Source organism: Eptatretus burgeri, chromosome 13 (genome assembly GCF_056783735.1).
Source record: "Eptatretus burgeri isolate ZD-2024b chromosome 13, Ebu_testis_v1, whole genome shotgun sequence".
Lineage (NCBI taxonomy): Eukaryota > Metazoa > Chordata > Myxini > Myxiniformes > Myxinidae > Eptatretus > Eptatretus burgeri.
The window spans coordinates 61,327,502-61,343,916 of NC_140973.1; the positions used below are offsets into that span (position 1 = coordinate 61,327,502).

General features: G+C 43.3%; 1 protein-coding gene across 9 annotated transcripts in view; it reads right to left on the reverse strand.

Moving 5' to 3' along the window:
* SUPT20H (SPT20 homolog, SAGA complex component) overlaps positions 1-15,864 on the reverse strand; it is a 46,200-nt gene extending 30,336 nt beyond the window's left edge. For 3 of the 9 annotated variants that reach the window (XM_085852713.1, XM_085852712.1, XM_085852707.1), the window contains exons 1-10: positions 15,751-15,864; positions 13,917-14,008; positions 13,605-13,698; positions 11,849-11,896; positions 11,655-11,722; positions 10,241-10,307; positions 3,570-3,696; positions 2,478-2,581; positions 1,260-1,376; positions 1,086-1,139 (exon numbers count right to left, since the gene is read on the reverse strand). In XM_085852713.1, the coding sequence (XP_085708839.1) occupies positions 1,086-1,139; positions 1,260-1,376; positions 2,478-2,581; positions 3,570-3,696; positions 10,241-10,307; positions 11,655-11,722; positions 11,849-11,896; positions 13,605-13,607 (588 nt within the window). In that variant the 5' untranslated portion in view covers positions 13,608-13,698; positions 13,917-14,008; positions 15,751-15,864. Of the gene's footprint in view, positions 1-1,085; positions 1,140-1,259; positions 1,377-2,477; positions 2,582-3,569; positions 3,722-10,240; positions 10,308-11,654; positions 11,723-11,848; positions 11,897-13,604; positions 13,699-13,916; positions 14,051-15,634 lie in introns of those variants that run through there. The other 6 variants (XM_085852711.1, XM_085852710.1, XM_085852708.1 and 3 more) reach the window with 6 other exon arrangements.
* Positions 15,865-16,415: the final 551 nt, after the last annotated feature.

Sequence of the window (16,415 nt, forward strand, 5' to 3'; positions counted from 1 at the left end):
CTAGCCTGAACCATGAAAAACATCCCCAGACCATTATTCCTCCTCCACCAAACTTTACAGTTGGCACTCTGCATTCGGGCAGGTGGCGTTCTCCTGGCATCCACCAAACCCAGATTCGTCCGTCGGACTGCCAGATGGTGAAGCACGATTCATCACTCCAGAGAACGCGTTTCCACTGCTCCAGAGTCCAATGGCGGTGAGCTTTACACCACTCCAGCCGACGCTTGGCATTGCGCATGGTGATTGTAGGCTTGTGTGTGGCTACTAGGCCATGGAAACCCATTTCATGAAGCTCTCGACGAACAGTGTTTGTGCTGACGTTGCTTCCAGTCATTTTGGAACGCCGTAGTGAGTGCTGCAACCGAAGACAGATTATTTTTCTGTGCCACGTGGTTCAGCACTCGGCGGTCCCGTTCTGTGAACTTGTGTGCCCTCGACTTCGTGGTTGAGCTGTTGTTGCTCCGAAACATTTCCACTTCACAATAACAGCACTTACAGTTGACCGGGGAAGCTCTAGCAGGGCAGAAATTTGACGAACTGACTTGTTGGAAAGGTGGCATCCTATGACGGTGCCATGTTGAAAGTCACTGAGCTCTTAAGTACAGTCCATTCTACTGCCAGTGTTTGTCTATTGAGATTGCATGGCTGTGTGCTTGATTTTATACACCTATCAGCACTGGGTGTGGCTGATATAGCCAAATCCATTAATTAGAAGGGGTGTCTGCATACTTTTGGCCATGTAGTGTATATCTAGTTAAGGCAGTAGAAAAGGTCATTTTGCCCTTCTTGCTTGTACTGCATCCCTCCCAAAATTGCCAACAACACATGCAAAGGACCAACTCGTGGACATAGGAATGACCAAGGTATGAAGGGCAGGAAAGTACACATGAGAAAAAAAACAATACCATAGATTACTAATTAGGGGAATATTGATTCTACATGGAGAGAACACAATGCATGCAGACCAAGAAATCCATGCGGACCAGCTGGCACACTTTTCACTCTGACAAGCGGAAGGACGGCATTATTCTGTCTCTTTCAGCATCATTACTTCCCTCCAATATACTCAATTCAAATAAACCAACCTGTGTCCATTTGTGGTTATCACACGTGATTGCATTGACGTCACAAATGAGCGTCTGAAAAGAGGGGGAAAAAATGCACATACGAAAAACTGGCACAAACATGTTGGGGAAAAAGTCAAAAACTTGAGCAAAACAAGAGTCAGGGTGAAGAACAAAGAACTCTGTCAGGAGCACCTGCGCTGTTGGCTTTAGGAGCACATGTCTCACATCTGGAGCTTGTCCCTTGACGAGGCCGACCTGCCTATAGTCCCTTATCTCAGCGATCACACAGCCGCTGTGGAAGATGTTAACCTGAAGGATGGTGGAAGTTATACGAGATTTAAGTAGGTAAATAAATAATTAATGACGGCAGCTAGCAAAATATCATTCCTTGACGTCTCATTTGGCAACAGCTTAATAAAGCATCAGTTTCACTCAAACTTCAATGCTGTCCAATATACAATGCATTAAAAAGTTAGAAAGCTCTACAAACAGCACAAAAGAGAAAATTGGGCATTCCAACCAATCCTTCATTTTAATGAGCCAATTCTTTTTCTTTTTTTTTTCTCCAACGTGCACTTGGGTATGTGTGTCTGTGTTTCAGGAAAATCGAAACTTTTATTCAGGGAAATAGAAATAGGCTAAAGATTGCCCGCTCCAATCCCAACATTGGCGCAGTCTCGAGATCACCTGTGCAGGTATATAAGGACACCACGAGCAGAAAGCATTTGACACCGACACGAAGAAGAAACGACTGATCAAAGTTAGTGAATTTCAAGAAATTTACAAAAAAATACAGAAGGGGTGGGAATCTGTTGAGGTGGGTGAGCAGAGGAGGATGAGGGATAGGGGAGGAAAAGTAGTGACGGGGTGGAGGGGGGGGGGTGAAGTTTATTACATCATACGCAAACCTATTTTTTCACAATAAAATCTCCATTACATACAATGAACCAGCTTAATCACCCTCACTTTCTCACCTCACTTCCATATTGTCTACGGTAGACAATAGAAGCGACTGCCCTTACTCTCCTCCCTTGACAACGAAATATTTTATCATAAACAATGCAGTTTTCTTGATATTTTGACCCTTGATTTTTGATTGTCCCATTGGTCTTCAACTTCTGACCTATAATTCAGTAGCATACACCTTTTTGAGCCTTGATCTTTACTGCAGGTCTCTTTTATCCTTAATCTGGGCCATTTGACGTTTGACCCATTCCAAACACGAGTATAAACCCTCTGTCCACCCACATTCCCCTCTTTTGCTCTGATGATGAAAAAAAAAAAAACTCAAAACATCTGTCACACCTCACTTCCCATGTTGGTTAACATCCTCTTATCATACTAAACTTTTAAATATAGAAACAAAGCAATCATTATAAGCAAAGCACTCTGACGTAACATGAACAGTACCTGCGCTTTCTCCAGCAAGTCCACCAGCACTGGAGGAAGCTCTCCAGAATCCAAGTATGCAAGAAACTCTCTTTCTTCATATGGCAGGTGCAGTGTTTCAACATCTGTTATGGTAGATATAACAAGAGGTGGTGGAGAGATGGGAGAGGGAGAGGGAGAGGGAGAGGGAGAGGGAGAGAAAAAACGATTAGCTTCAACAAAGGTTCCGAAAAGATGAACAAACAAAGGTGCTTTAACCAGACTCGGTGGGGTAAGGGTTAAAGCATCCGCTCTGAGTCTAGGAGGTCGGTGGTTCGAACTCCGGCTGAGTTATATCAAAGACTTTAAAAATGGTTTGTGCTGCTTCCTTGCTTGATGCTCAGCATTTAAGGATAGAGCACGGACAAACAACGATAGGTCGGTAATAATAGTGCAGGCCTTGATGGGCCGAATGGCCTCCTCCTGTGTCAAGTTATTGTTAGGGAACTCATATTATTATTATTATTATTATTATTATTATTATTATTATTATTATTATTATATAAAACCCAGAGATGTGGCGATAAACAATCTCTGCAATCATTAGTTGAACAGGGTTAAGGAAATGGACAAACTGGTAAAATGTCAACCAGGTTTTGTGAAGTGTTGAAAATGCAATTGAGAATGGTACAAGGACAGCATAAAATGCCCAAAGCATTACAACCTTGTCAGATGGCTACAATGGGAGCAGTCTATTTATTGTGTGCACAAATGGTGGGCTTCCGACTCTCTTACTTTTTTATTTTGCCACTTTCCAAATAAACCCCTACTTGCATACATAATTGTAGATCACCATTATCAGTTGTTATTTGAAGGCGTGACCATGTGAGGAGCAGGGCACTCAATTATCTGTTGTAACGCTCAACAGCAAGGCAAATGAACACACTATGGATAAACCTCCAAGATCCCATTCACGATTTATAAACACGTCAAGCGGTTCAAACATCATTTGCAAAATAAAAACGAATGGCAGGGGGTGGGGTGTTGGGTGTGGGTGGGTGGGCGTGGTGGGCATAGCAAGGAGGAAAAGCGAGGAGAGTATCAGGAGCAAAGGACGAACACAGTACGTCATACCAGAGCCGTTCTTGGCGCGGAGCATGAGTGAATAGCCTTCGTTGCCTTTAAAAAAGTTGATGATAAGGCAGCAAGGTCGGTCCCTATTCACCACTTTCTCCAGTAACTTTACGTTCTTCCGCAGTCTCTGTGCACAACATTTGGTGTGGCATCTTGGGATGATGAGGGATGTATATAATTGATAGCTGCAATATATCAATCACGATGTAAGCTTGAATATTTTGTGATTTATAAAAGTTTTAAAAGGAGCTTCAAAAGTTGGGAAATGTGCCCCTTAAAACGACACTTTGGCTTCAGGAAGAGACCCATGGTCGTGCAGGATATAAAGTCTATAATGTGATAACGATAAGAGGTAAAAGTGAAACAAGGATGGACTGATTATCTCCATGTTTGAAAAAAAAAACAAAAAAACAGGGGATCATATATATGTTTTTCGCCAGTCTGCCTGTCCAGGTTGGAGCTTCGCTGGCAATGGACTCCACCCATGATGCTTTCCTCAAAATAAAAACAAGCAGTCATAGACTGGTACTTACGAAATCGTCAACTTGACCTCTGACTTTGTCTAATAAAAGCCTTCTCTGGAGAAGGTAGCGACGCAAACCAGAAGTTTCTATCATGATTCTGTACCAAACCATCAAAAATTGAATTTTTGACCTCACTGTGACCTTGACCTTTGACCGATTTTGACCAAAATCTAATCAGCACTAGCCATCACGCTCCTGAATCACGTGGTGTAATTTGACATTGGTAGCTTCTTCCGTTCTCGAGTTATCTGTACCAAACCATCAAAAATCGAATATTTGACCTCACTGTGACCTTGACCTTTGACCGATTTTGACCAAAATCTAATCAGCACTAGCCATCACCCTCCTGAATCACGTGGTGTAATTTGACATCGGTAGCTTCTTCCGTTCTCGAGTTATCGTGCGTACAAACAAACAAACAAACAAGCAGTCATAGACTGGTACTTACGAAATCGTCAACTTGACCTCTGACCTTGTCTAATAAAAGCTGTCTCTTGAGAAGGTAGCGACACAAATCAGAAGTTTCTGCGATGATTCTGTACCAAACCATCAAAAATCGAATGTTTTGGATGTTTGACCTCACTGTGACCTTGAACTTTGACCGATTTTGACCAAATTCTAATCAGCGCTAGCCATCACCATCCTGAATCACGTGGTGTAATTTGACATTGGAAGCTTCTTCCGTTCTCGAGTTATCATTTTTTGGATGTTTGACCTCACTGTGACCTTGACCTTTGACCAATTTTGACCAAAATCTAATCAGCATTGGCCATCAGCCTCCTGAATCATGTGGTGTAATTTGACATTGGTAGCTTCTCCCGTTCTCGAGTTATCGTGCCTACAAACAAACAAACAAACAAACAAACAAACAAACAAGCAGTCATAGACTGGTACTTACGAAATCGTCAACTTGACTTCTGACCTTGTCTAATAAAAGCTGTCTCTCGAGAAGGTAGCGACGCAAACCAGAAGTTTCTACGATGATTCTGTATCAAACCATCAAAAATCGTAACGTCGACCGAAGCAAAAATCTCCATTTCTCCACACAATTATACCTTAACGTAACTCAACGACGCGTCTGCTCGAGCGCACTGCATTATGGGACGACCCATGACGCGTCGAGTGAAATATTTTTTTATACAATCTTAAAACGTCTCCAAAACATCCGATTTTTACCAGAATTTCGACAACCGAGTTTTAATCGTCCTAAGCGATCGCAAAAACCGAAGACAAAATTAAAATCGAAGTTAAAACGAACTCGTAACGTCGAGCAAAGCAAAAATACTCAATTTCTCCACATGAATTTACGGAATTATGTTTGACCTCACTGTGACCTTGACCTTTGACCAAAATCTAATCAGCACTAGCCATCACTCTCCTGAATCACGTGGTGTAATTTGACATTGGTAGCTTCTTCCGTTCTCGAGTTATCGTGCCTACAAACAAACAAACAAACAAACGGAAGTCATCAATATACTTACGAAATCTTTAGATTTCGTAAGTAACAAACAAACAAACAAACAAACGGAAGTCATCAATATACTTACGAAATCTTTAGATTTCGTAAGTAACAAACGCACAAACAAAAAAAAACCAATGTCACCCCCAGGGTGACCAGTATCTTGCCAAAATGTGAACATGAGTGACTTATTTAAGGTCACACTGAGGTGAACAATGCTGCTATCCACCAGGAGCGACTCCTTGAGGAATATCTGCCTACGAGAGATTCAGATGAGAATCGTTCTACAGAGTAACCATGAAAAATATGTGCTTGCCTCATAACGTCACCAAATGACGCCATAATGTCTCAAGCTTGACATATCTAGAAAGCACTCATCGAGGTGTTCAATTTGAGGTACTACACGATATGGTTCCTAAAACTTGAAAATTTGACCTTGGGGTCAAATATGTTTGACCTCAGGCGCTAACCATGAAGGTCAAGGCCAATCGCCACTAAAAATTAATCAGCTGAGCGCCAGACCATGAACTGTATTCCCATGAAGTTTGAAGACGATCCGATCAAAATTACTCAAAAAATAAGGGTTTCGTTGACTCCCCTGATTTGCGACAAAGTGACCTTGACCTTTGACCTTGACCTTCAAAATTTTGTGCACTGAAAGGGACCTCTATAGGCCTCTGATATGCGAAGTTACAAAAATTTCCAATGATAACTGTGCTCTGCAGAATTTTTTATACGTGATTACAGACAAACAAACAAACAAACAACAACAAAAAAAAACATACAAGCTGACTTACATATCTTGCAAAAACTTCGTTTTGGCAAGATAACAAGCAGTCATAGACTGGTACTTATGAAATCGTCAACTTGACCTCTGACCTTGTCTAATAAAAGCTGTCTCGAGAGAAGGTAGCGACGCAAACCAGAAGTTTCTACGATGATTCTGTTCCAAACCATCAAAAATCGAATGTTTGACCTCACTGTGACCTTGACCGTTGACCGATTTTGACCAAAATCTAATCAGCACTAGCCATCACTCTCCTGAATCACGTGGTGTAATTTGACATTGGTAGCTTCTTCCGTTCTTGAGTTATCTGTACCAAACCATTAAAAATCGAATATTTGACCTCACTGTGACCTTGACCTTTGACCGATTTTGACCAAAATCTAATCAGCACTAGCCATCACCCTCCTGAATCACGTGGTGTAATTTGACATTGGTAGCTTCTTCCGTTCTCGAGTTATCATGCCTACAAACAAACAAACAAACAAACAAACAGAAACGGAAGTCATCAATATACTTACGAAATCTTTAGATTTCGTAAGTAAAAATTTAAAAATCAAATCACTGTCATTTTGTTCGCTCTGTATGGGCTTTAAACTTCAGGCTTCTGATGTACATTTGAGGACTGAACAACGCATCTTCCATCATGAAATAAAGGTACATTTTAATAATTATATCTCATGAAAAGGAAATGACATAATGCACGTGTTGCCTGGGAGCGATCGAGGCAGCGCTCTATTATACAGAACAAAGAAAATAGAGAAGTTTTTAATAATAAAAAAGTTTTCTTTTTCGCTTGAGTTTTCAACGCTGAATAGTGTGAAAATGCAGGATTTATCAACAAACTGTATTTCACTTCTCCATGGAGAGATTATGTGAAGTAAATAAACATAACATACGTGTGTTGGGAGGAATGGAAAGTGGGTTATATTTTATTTATTTTATTTTACCAAAAGTAGTAAAAACGCTCTAATTTGACATTGGCAGTGACACAAAACACAAGAGAATACCGAGAAAGTTTCTTTTGAGTAGTGTTAAGAAGGTTCCGAGTGCGACAATTTCAAACTCGGTGATTGTGGTGACATGATATTAAATATGTAATGATCGATGTAAGAATGCAACTTCGCTTTTATGAATGGGAGGAGGGGAGGGAGGGGAGAAGAGAGAGAATTGGGGTTGAGAGCAAAGATAGGACAGAGTTGGGAGAGAGAGGTAGAATCTTTGGGGGGGGGAGGGGGTTAAGGAGTTGTGGTTGGGGGGGGGATACTGGAAAAAAAAATTCAATACGGGAAAACAATTTTAATTAAAAATTTGAGACTGCGTAATTCCTGGTGGAACTTTTTCCCATTTTTACCTCCACTGAAGGTCGGTTTCATCCGTCTGTTTGTCTGTGAGCAGTATATATCAAAAAGTTTTGAACGGATTTGGATGAAACTTGGTGGACATACTGGGTGTGTGACAAGGAAGAATTTATTCGATTTTGGTGAGGATCCGAATCCAATAATTTTTTTGGTGCTTCTTCATCATCAAGTGATGGGGCAAAATGATGTGTATATATATATATATATATATATATATATATATATATATATATATATATATATATATATATATATATAAATACACACACACACACACACACATACACATACACACACACACACACACACACACACACACACACACACACACACACACACACACACACACACACACACACACACACACACACACACACACACAGTGAATGCACCCGGCGTTGCCCGGGTTCTTTTTGAATGAATTAAATCTTCTGTACATCAGTCTGACGCGAGCCCAGTATCAGTTCCCTATTGGGCCACGGCAGTCGTAGCCGAAGGGGTTGGTGAGGGGGAACTCCCCCCCCCCACCCCCTGACCGAGGGGCCTCGCCACCTAGCCTATAACCTTCCCGGGGGCCGTCCTGACATTTTTTTGTTTCAGAGGTTTCCTCCGATCTTTTACCATTCAGGAGATTAGCGCGCGCAGAGCCGAAGGGGGTTGGTGAGGGGAAAACACCCCAGCACCCCCCCCCCCAGCCGAGGGGCCTCGCCACCTATCCTACAACCTTCCCGGTGCCTGTCCTGACATTTTTTGTTGCAAAGGTTTCCTTCTATCTTTCACCATTCAGGAGATTAGCACGTGCAGACAAACAATCAAACAAAAACTTCAAATTATATATTAGACATATATATATATATATATATATATATATATATATGTCTAACACGGTATCTCAGAAAGTTATGTACGGACTCAGACCAATATTGGACAGTTGAGTGTGTGACAAGGACGAATTGATTCGATTTTAGTGAAAATCTGAATCTGGACATGGGAATAAAAATTTTTTTTAAAGTTATTCTTCATCATTGAGTGATAGGGCCAAAAACAATATATAGCAAAATATTTCAAAAAGTTGTAGATGAGTTATGAAAAAAAACAACAAAAAAAAAAAACTTGGTGGATGAGTTGGGTTGGTGGCAAGAACAAACCAATTAGATTTTGGTTCAGGTCTGGATCCAAATCCAGCTTACCAGTGGGATGCAAAACAAACTGTTCAGCCTGGCAAAGGTATGCACTACACCGAAAAACGTTCTAGTTAACCTCGCCAGAGGAGAGGGTATTGCATTTGGGTCCATTTGGGTCCGTTTGTTTGTTTGTCTGTTTGTCCACAAATAATGTGAGTGTGTATTAATTACGTTAAATCCCTTAGAACCATAAGACCCCTAAAACTCTTAAGATCCCCAAGACCCTTTAGAACCAAAACATCCTTTAAGACCCTGAAGACCCCTATCACCTTTTAAGACCCCCAAATACCCTTTATATACTCCCAAGACCCTTAAGATCCCCAAGACAATTTAGTCCTTTTAGAACCCAAATACCCTTTATAACCTGAAGACCCTTTAAGATCCTCAAGACCATTTAGACCTTTCAGAACCCCAAGACCGTGAAGAGTTCGTTATGCCCTTTATATCCTCTTGGATATTTAGGTTCCTTTCTACCCTTTAGACCTCACACATTTCAGACTTTTTAATGCCCTGCAGACCCCTTTGACCTTTTTTAGACGTTTTATGAGCATTTAGACCTTAAATTACACCCTTAAGACCATTTTGACCTTTGGACCTTCTAACCTTTACAACTTTTCAGACCTTTGATCTTTACACATTTACAACTAGACCGTTTAGACCTTTCATTTGCAATCAACGACCTTTCATTCAGTACATCCATTTATTTGCTACAAAATAAGTCCTGGCGAGGGTCTGTAATCTCTGACGGCTATTTCTTGTTCAACTTTGTTTTATGTCAGAAGGGTATGGATTTGCGCCATCCACGTAACCCTCTTTTTTTTTTGACGCACCATACACTTCACCCTTTTTGATTTTGCTTTGACACGTACACGTAAACCGACTACATTCAGATTCATGCCTAAAGTGGGTTAAGGAAAGCTTTGGGATCAAAATGTCCTTAGTGTTTGTGTGACATCTTCAAGCTCCTTAAAATAAATGATCTCGTTTACTTAAACGTTTGAAATAAAAACTAAAAATTCACATACAATGTCTTGGTCAAGTCTTACTTCTGGAAGAATTCAAGCATTTCACCTATTCACGTCACTGAATTAGCATCAATTCGGTCCTTTACAAAGAGCAGGTGAGTCTTCGCTGGCACCCTGAACTAATGATAAATTAATGCTTTAATCTACAGGGGGCACTGCATCAGCAGCACTGTCATACCCCTGCAAGAACTGATGCTGACCTGCAGCCAATGTGCTGCATGCAAACGACGAGGAGGAGGAGGAGCAGCATCAATTAGCATTTTTACTCAACTTCAACGTCACTCTCTTGTGACACAAGGCTAGTTAATGATCGACCTTTGACTCATGCGCATACCTTTATTTCTGGCTCTTTGCTGGATTCTTCCACAAAGATGTCGTACATTTTCTGGTACAAAGATTTCCTGCAGGCAGACAAAGAGGTGGCTTCTGATGATGAAAAATCTTACAAAAAAAGAAAATGACAAAAGTTTATATGAGAGTCAATGATGACAATAATTACAAATAGAAAAATTATTACTATAAGAAGATAGGGCTGGTGGGATGGCCTCGAGGTATGCACGCTCACTTCTAAGCTGTCTAGCCCGAGTTTGAATCCTGAACAAGCTATAAACTGCCATCCCATCTGCAGGCATTAGTTGGTGAATGTTAAAGATCTCGCAGTGTCCTTCACGATGAGGAGGTGAGCTTTCACCGGCACTCTCAACAAATTACAAGTTCCTGCCCTAACTACTTAGTCGAGCGTCAGACCTGGCCAGCCGGTTCATGAAAGTCTCGGGCCAAAACCTTCCCCCAGACAAACCCCCCCAAAACGTGGAAATAATTGGGGACGTTAAAGAAGAAGATTAATGCAGGAAGATAATTTGATAGAAAAGCAGGTTCATTCTGAAGTTTCAATCATACAGTGGCCTTCATTGGGAATGGTGGGATATAAACAAATTCAAACAGCAACCTTCAAGGGAAATAGTTTATAACAAGAAGGCAGTTGTGATGCACAACCAACATGATGATTTGGCCTCATCTTGTCAACATGGCCATTTGTATCACGAGCACAATGGTGACGGAACATAAAAAGTGTGCCAAATAACCTTTTCATGATAGAAGAGCAATCGTGGAACAATAGAGAGGAAGCAAAACCTGGGTCGAGGACAAACCGGGTCGTTACTGTGCAATATACATGGACAGAAACTGCGAAGGATGCGAAGCAGATAGTGTGGTGGTGTGAACGCTTCATGACACGCTTAAAGACGCAGCAGTGATACATGAAAGGAACTTGGCCACAGGAGGAGGCCATTTCGATCATCATGCCTGTGCTTTGTTAACAGCATATCGAGTCAGTTTATGTACTTACTCTCACTGGAGGAAGGGGGGAGGAGGGGTAGGTAGAACAGTGGGGCCATGCATCATCTCTAATGACTCTGAGATAAAAGGGCAAGTTGCTCGAAGGTAACAAACACAATTTGAATGTTGTTTGGTCAAAGTATGACTACGTGTTGAATGAATAGCAACACAGACAGGAATGCTTGGCGTTAAAGAAATCCTCAGTTGGATGAGAATGGAACGAAGGCAGGGGGAGGGGAGAAGGAAGTTGGGGAGGGGGGAGAGGAGGGGGTAGGGGGGAGGGATCCTCATTTCATTAACTCTGAAATCCTTTACAGTCACTCAAAATGATGTTCAGAAAAGTTTGCATTGAAGATGTGAAATGAAAAGCCGACAGTCTCCAGGTAATGGTGGCTTAAGGTGCATCGTACCAGCGGGATCCTGAAGTTGTTGGCATTTTCCTTCGAGGGGGCTTTTGTGACGCACTTTCTATGATGTACTGCAAAGTAATAAAGCGGGGGGGGGGGGGTGGGGGAGGGATAAAAGAATCATCATTGCATTGAGCTTAAAAACTGTCATTATTGACAAGAGTCGATAACGGCTGTTCAAAGGCAGTTCGGGTTACCTCAGCATGGTCGAGAGCTTGTTCCAATGCTGTTCCAGTCCGACTGACCTGAAGTGGAACAATACGACAGATTAGCTCCAACCAATCAATCAACTAAATTATCTTAGACAACGTCTTGCTTCAAAACTTTGGTACCATCATTGCTCAGATGTTGTTACCCCATACCTTTGCTCCAGGAAGGTGAAGAGCTCAAGGTCATAAGCACTTTAACACATCTGTGTTTAATGTACAACAAAACATGTAAATTTTTTGTTTAAATCATCATCATGATCATAACAATCAAAATGTACCATGCCCGATACTCAATGCAGAGCACCGGTGCTGCCGAAGCAATTACGAAGCCACAATCCCAGTCAGGTCACCACTCCCGCTGAGAAAGTCAGGGAAGGAATTTGTCATTTGGCCATGGTGCCGGCGATAGCTCACCTACTCTTAACGAAGGACACTGTGGGTTCTTAAATGCCCACCAACTAATGCTGGCAGATGGGACGCACATTTAAGGTCGATCCGAGGGACAGCACACATTGATGAATAATCCTGCCTGTGAAACATCGGGATGACAGTTTGTCGCTGGGTGGGGGGTTCAAACCCATGCGAGACAGCTTAGAGGCAAGAGCACGCACCTCTAGGCCATCCTGTCAGCCCTTTGTTTGGATATCAGGATTAAATCTATAAGGAAAGAGATGGGATGAGTCAGGAGCAGGTATGATAGAGAATGATGAAATAAAAACAAATTGGTGGGGTTCAGCAAGGAAAACAATGTGCTCGGCCTAATGCTATATCACAGAACAACATTACACACAAGCCAAACAGACACACACAGAGGGACAGGAATGAACATGAGACAAGTAACAGAATGCAGAGCTGGAACCCAAAATCTCTAACACAATGTGTTGTTCCTTTTTAAATAAGAGAGTAAACTAAGAATGACACTCGGTGGAGCGCGTACCTCCATCAGGCTGAACAGTTTACATTTTGTGTGCCACTGACAGGCCGGATCTGGATTTGGACATGAACCAAAATCAAATTGGCTTGTTCTTGTAACCTAACCAACTCATCCACCAAGATTTGTCACAATTCATCCACAAATTTTTGAAATACAGTATCGTACTAGATATCGTTTTTGGTTTAATTTCTCAATGGTGAAGAATCACTTAAAAAATTATTGTAGTCGGATCCAGATCTTCACCAAAATCTAATATTTTTGTCCTTGTCACACACCTCTCTACCAAATTTCAACCGAATCTGTTAACAACCTGGTGTTGCCTTGGTAAGCCTGGTGTTGCTTAGTGGTCAGGGTGCTGGCTTGGGATCCGAGGGTCCTGAGTTCAAGCTCCATTGGGAACTGAATTAACACCAGGGGGTTGACTCAGCATGTCATCCTTCTGAAGTCAGCAAAATGAGAACAAGTGTAGCATCCAAAAGGCTGCATGTTAATCATCCTCCGTGAGGAGTAGGCAAGCTTTCACCGGCACCCTGAACAAATTCCAAATTCCTGCACACAGGGTCACGTATCCTGCATCTGAGTAGCGATCTGGCCAGGATTGTGAAGCCGTCCAAGAAACTGATGCTCTGCATAGAACATGGTACATGATGGATGATGACGACGCACTACTGAGGTTGCGGACACTCCTTCGTCAGAAGCTGAAGTTATACATACAGGTTTGCCATGAAAATTCATCGTTATCAATAAGTTGACTTCATGAGCCAGAAACTCAGATGCAAAACATCCAAATGAGGGCCTCGTGCAGCATACCATGGTGTCCGCGCTTGTAAGCAGCGCATTTGAGCAAGGTAATCAGGCATTGATGATGCATGAAGACGTCATCACATCAGAGTAGAGACAGCTGCTGTAGACAGATGCGCGCGCGCACACACGCACACACACACACACACACACACACACACACACACACACACACACACACACACACACACACACACACACACACACACACACACACACACACACACACACACACACACACACACACACACTTAGCCCATATGCATCAACTCACAATAATTTCTGAAAGTATGAGGACCACATGCTAAATGTCAAACACACCTTCTTACAGATGTCTTTATCCGTTTTCACAAGTAACGCCATGGGAACGTCTCGCAGTCCAACGTCCTTCGACTCCTAACAGCAGGGAGATTCTGCAAAACGTTTTGCGGACATATTTGAGCTCACCGACCATCCTATACACACACACACGTCAGGTATCATTCATTTAATTACCAAACACGATGGGTATTCTGTACAACCCAAACTTTATTTGCACACTCAAGACAAACATCAAGGTTCTTGGACAAGCCAGGCAGACATCAGGCCTATCCCAGGCAGACATCAGGCCTATCACAAGCAGACATCAGGCCTCTCCCAGGCAGACATCAGGCCTCTCCCAGGCAGACATCAGGCCTCTCCCAGGCAGACATCAGGCCTCTCCCAGGCAGACATCAGGCCTCTCCCAGGCAGACATCAGGCCTCTCCCAGGCAGACATCAGGCCTCTCCCAGGCAGACATCAGGCCTCTCCCAGGCAGACATCAGGCCTCTCCCAGGCAGACATCAGGCCTATCCCAGGCAGACATCAGGCCTATCCCAGGCAGACATCAGGCCTATCCCAGGCAGACATCAGGCCTATCACAGGCAGACATCAGGCCTATCACAAGCAGACATCAGGCCTATCACAAGCAGACATCAGGCCTCTCCCAGGCAGACATCAGGCCTCTCCCAGGCAGACATCAGGCCTATCCCAGGCAGACATCAGGCCTATCCCAGGCAGACATCAGGCCTATCCCAGGCAGACATCAGGCCTATCCCAGGCAGACATCAGGCCTATCACAAGCAGACATCAGGCCTCTCCCAGGCAGACATCAGGCCTCTCCCAGGCAGACATCAGGCCTATCCCAGGCAGACATCAGGCCTATCCCAGGCAGACATTAGGCCTATCCCAGGCAGACATCAGGCTTATCACAGGCAAACATCAGGCCTATCCCAGGCAGACATCAGGCCTATCACAAGCAGACATCAGGCCTATCACAAGCAGACATCAGGCCTCTCCCAGGCAGACATCAGGCCTATCCCAGGCAGACATCAGGCCTATCCCAGGCAGACATCAGGCCTATCCCAGGCAGACATCAGGCTTATCACAGGCAAACATCAGGCCTATCCCAGGCAGACATCAGGCCAAGCGCAAGCAGACATCAGGCCTATCACAGGCAGACATCAGACCTATCCCAGGCAGACATCAGACCTATCCCAGGCAGACATCAGGCCTATCCCAGGCAGACATCAGGCCTAGCACAAGCAGACATCAGGCCTAGCACAAGCAGACATCAGGCCTATCACAAGCAGACATCAGGTCTATCACAGGCAGACATCAGGCCTATCACAAGCAGACATCAGGTCTATCACAGGCAGACATCAAGCCAATCACAGGCAGACATCAGGCCTAGCACAAGCAGACATCAGGCCTAGCACAAGCAGACATCAGACCTATCACAGGCAGACATCAGACCTATCACAAGCAGACATCAGGTCTATCACAGGCAGACATCAAGCCAATCACAGGCAGACATCAGGCCTAGCACAAGCAGACATCAGGCCTAGCACAAGCAGACATCAGGCCTATCCCAGGCAGACATCAGGCTTATCCCAGGCAGACATCAGGCCTATCACAGGCAAACATCAGGCCTATCACAAGCAGACATCAGGCCTATCACAAGCAGCCAGTCAGGTATCCATCCCTCCATCACTGAAAGTTTCCACAGCTCGCCCTAACCTTTTCCGGAACTCATTACGACTCGCTCCCTGCCTCCCATTCCTTATATTTCTTCTGTCCCCCCCCCCCACAAATCTCTCTCTTATCGCTGATTATCTCCTACAGAGGCCTATTACCATCTGCCAACCCGCGCCCTGTCGGCCATTGAAGAGCAAAAACACAGTGGCTGACGGTGGATAGTTTTAATTGACATTACTGCTCTCAGGGCGATTTTTACTCTCTTAACAAGGTGAGCCTAAACTGATCAGGCAGGGATTTTTGGCGGCCGAAGTATTTCTGAAATGTCCAAATGCCCTGGGGGCATCATACTTTTACTGGAGTTGCAAAAGGGTTTATTTTGAACGCGTCGCTATTTTTCCTTTCCTCATATTTAAGACTCACGTTTTATAACTTGAGATGTGTCAGGACATGTATTAAACTTTCTTCATTCAAGCGTATTAATCCTTTCATTCATAAACAATTTTTATAACTTATTATTTATTTTACTCATGTATAATTTTTTTTGTTACCAGGTTACCCATCAGATCACTTCTCGCAAGCTGAGCACATTCGGTTAGTGCTTGGACTGCAGAAGCTCATTGGAAAAGCCGGATCTTGGAAGCTGAGTCGATATAGACGGAAACTTCCGCCCTGGTGCACCAAGGGATGTTGCATCTTTGAGCATGCCGTCTTTTGGACGTGTAACATTAAGCCGGCTGTCCAGTAATGCTTTTAGGTTGTACACGTTACCATTCCACGTGATCTCTTGAAAGAGAGTAGCTTCTAATTCATTCTGGTAGAG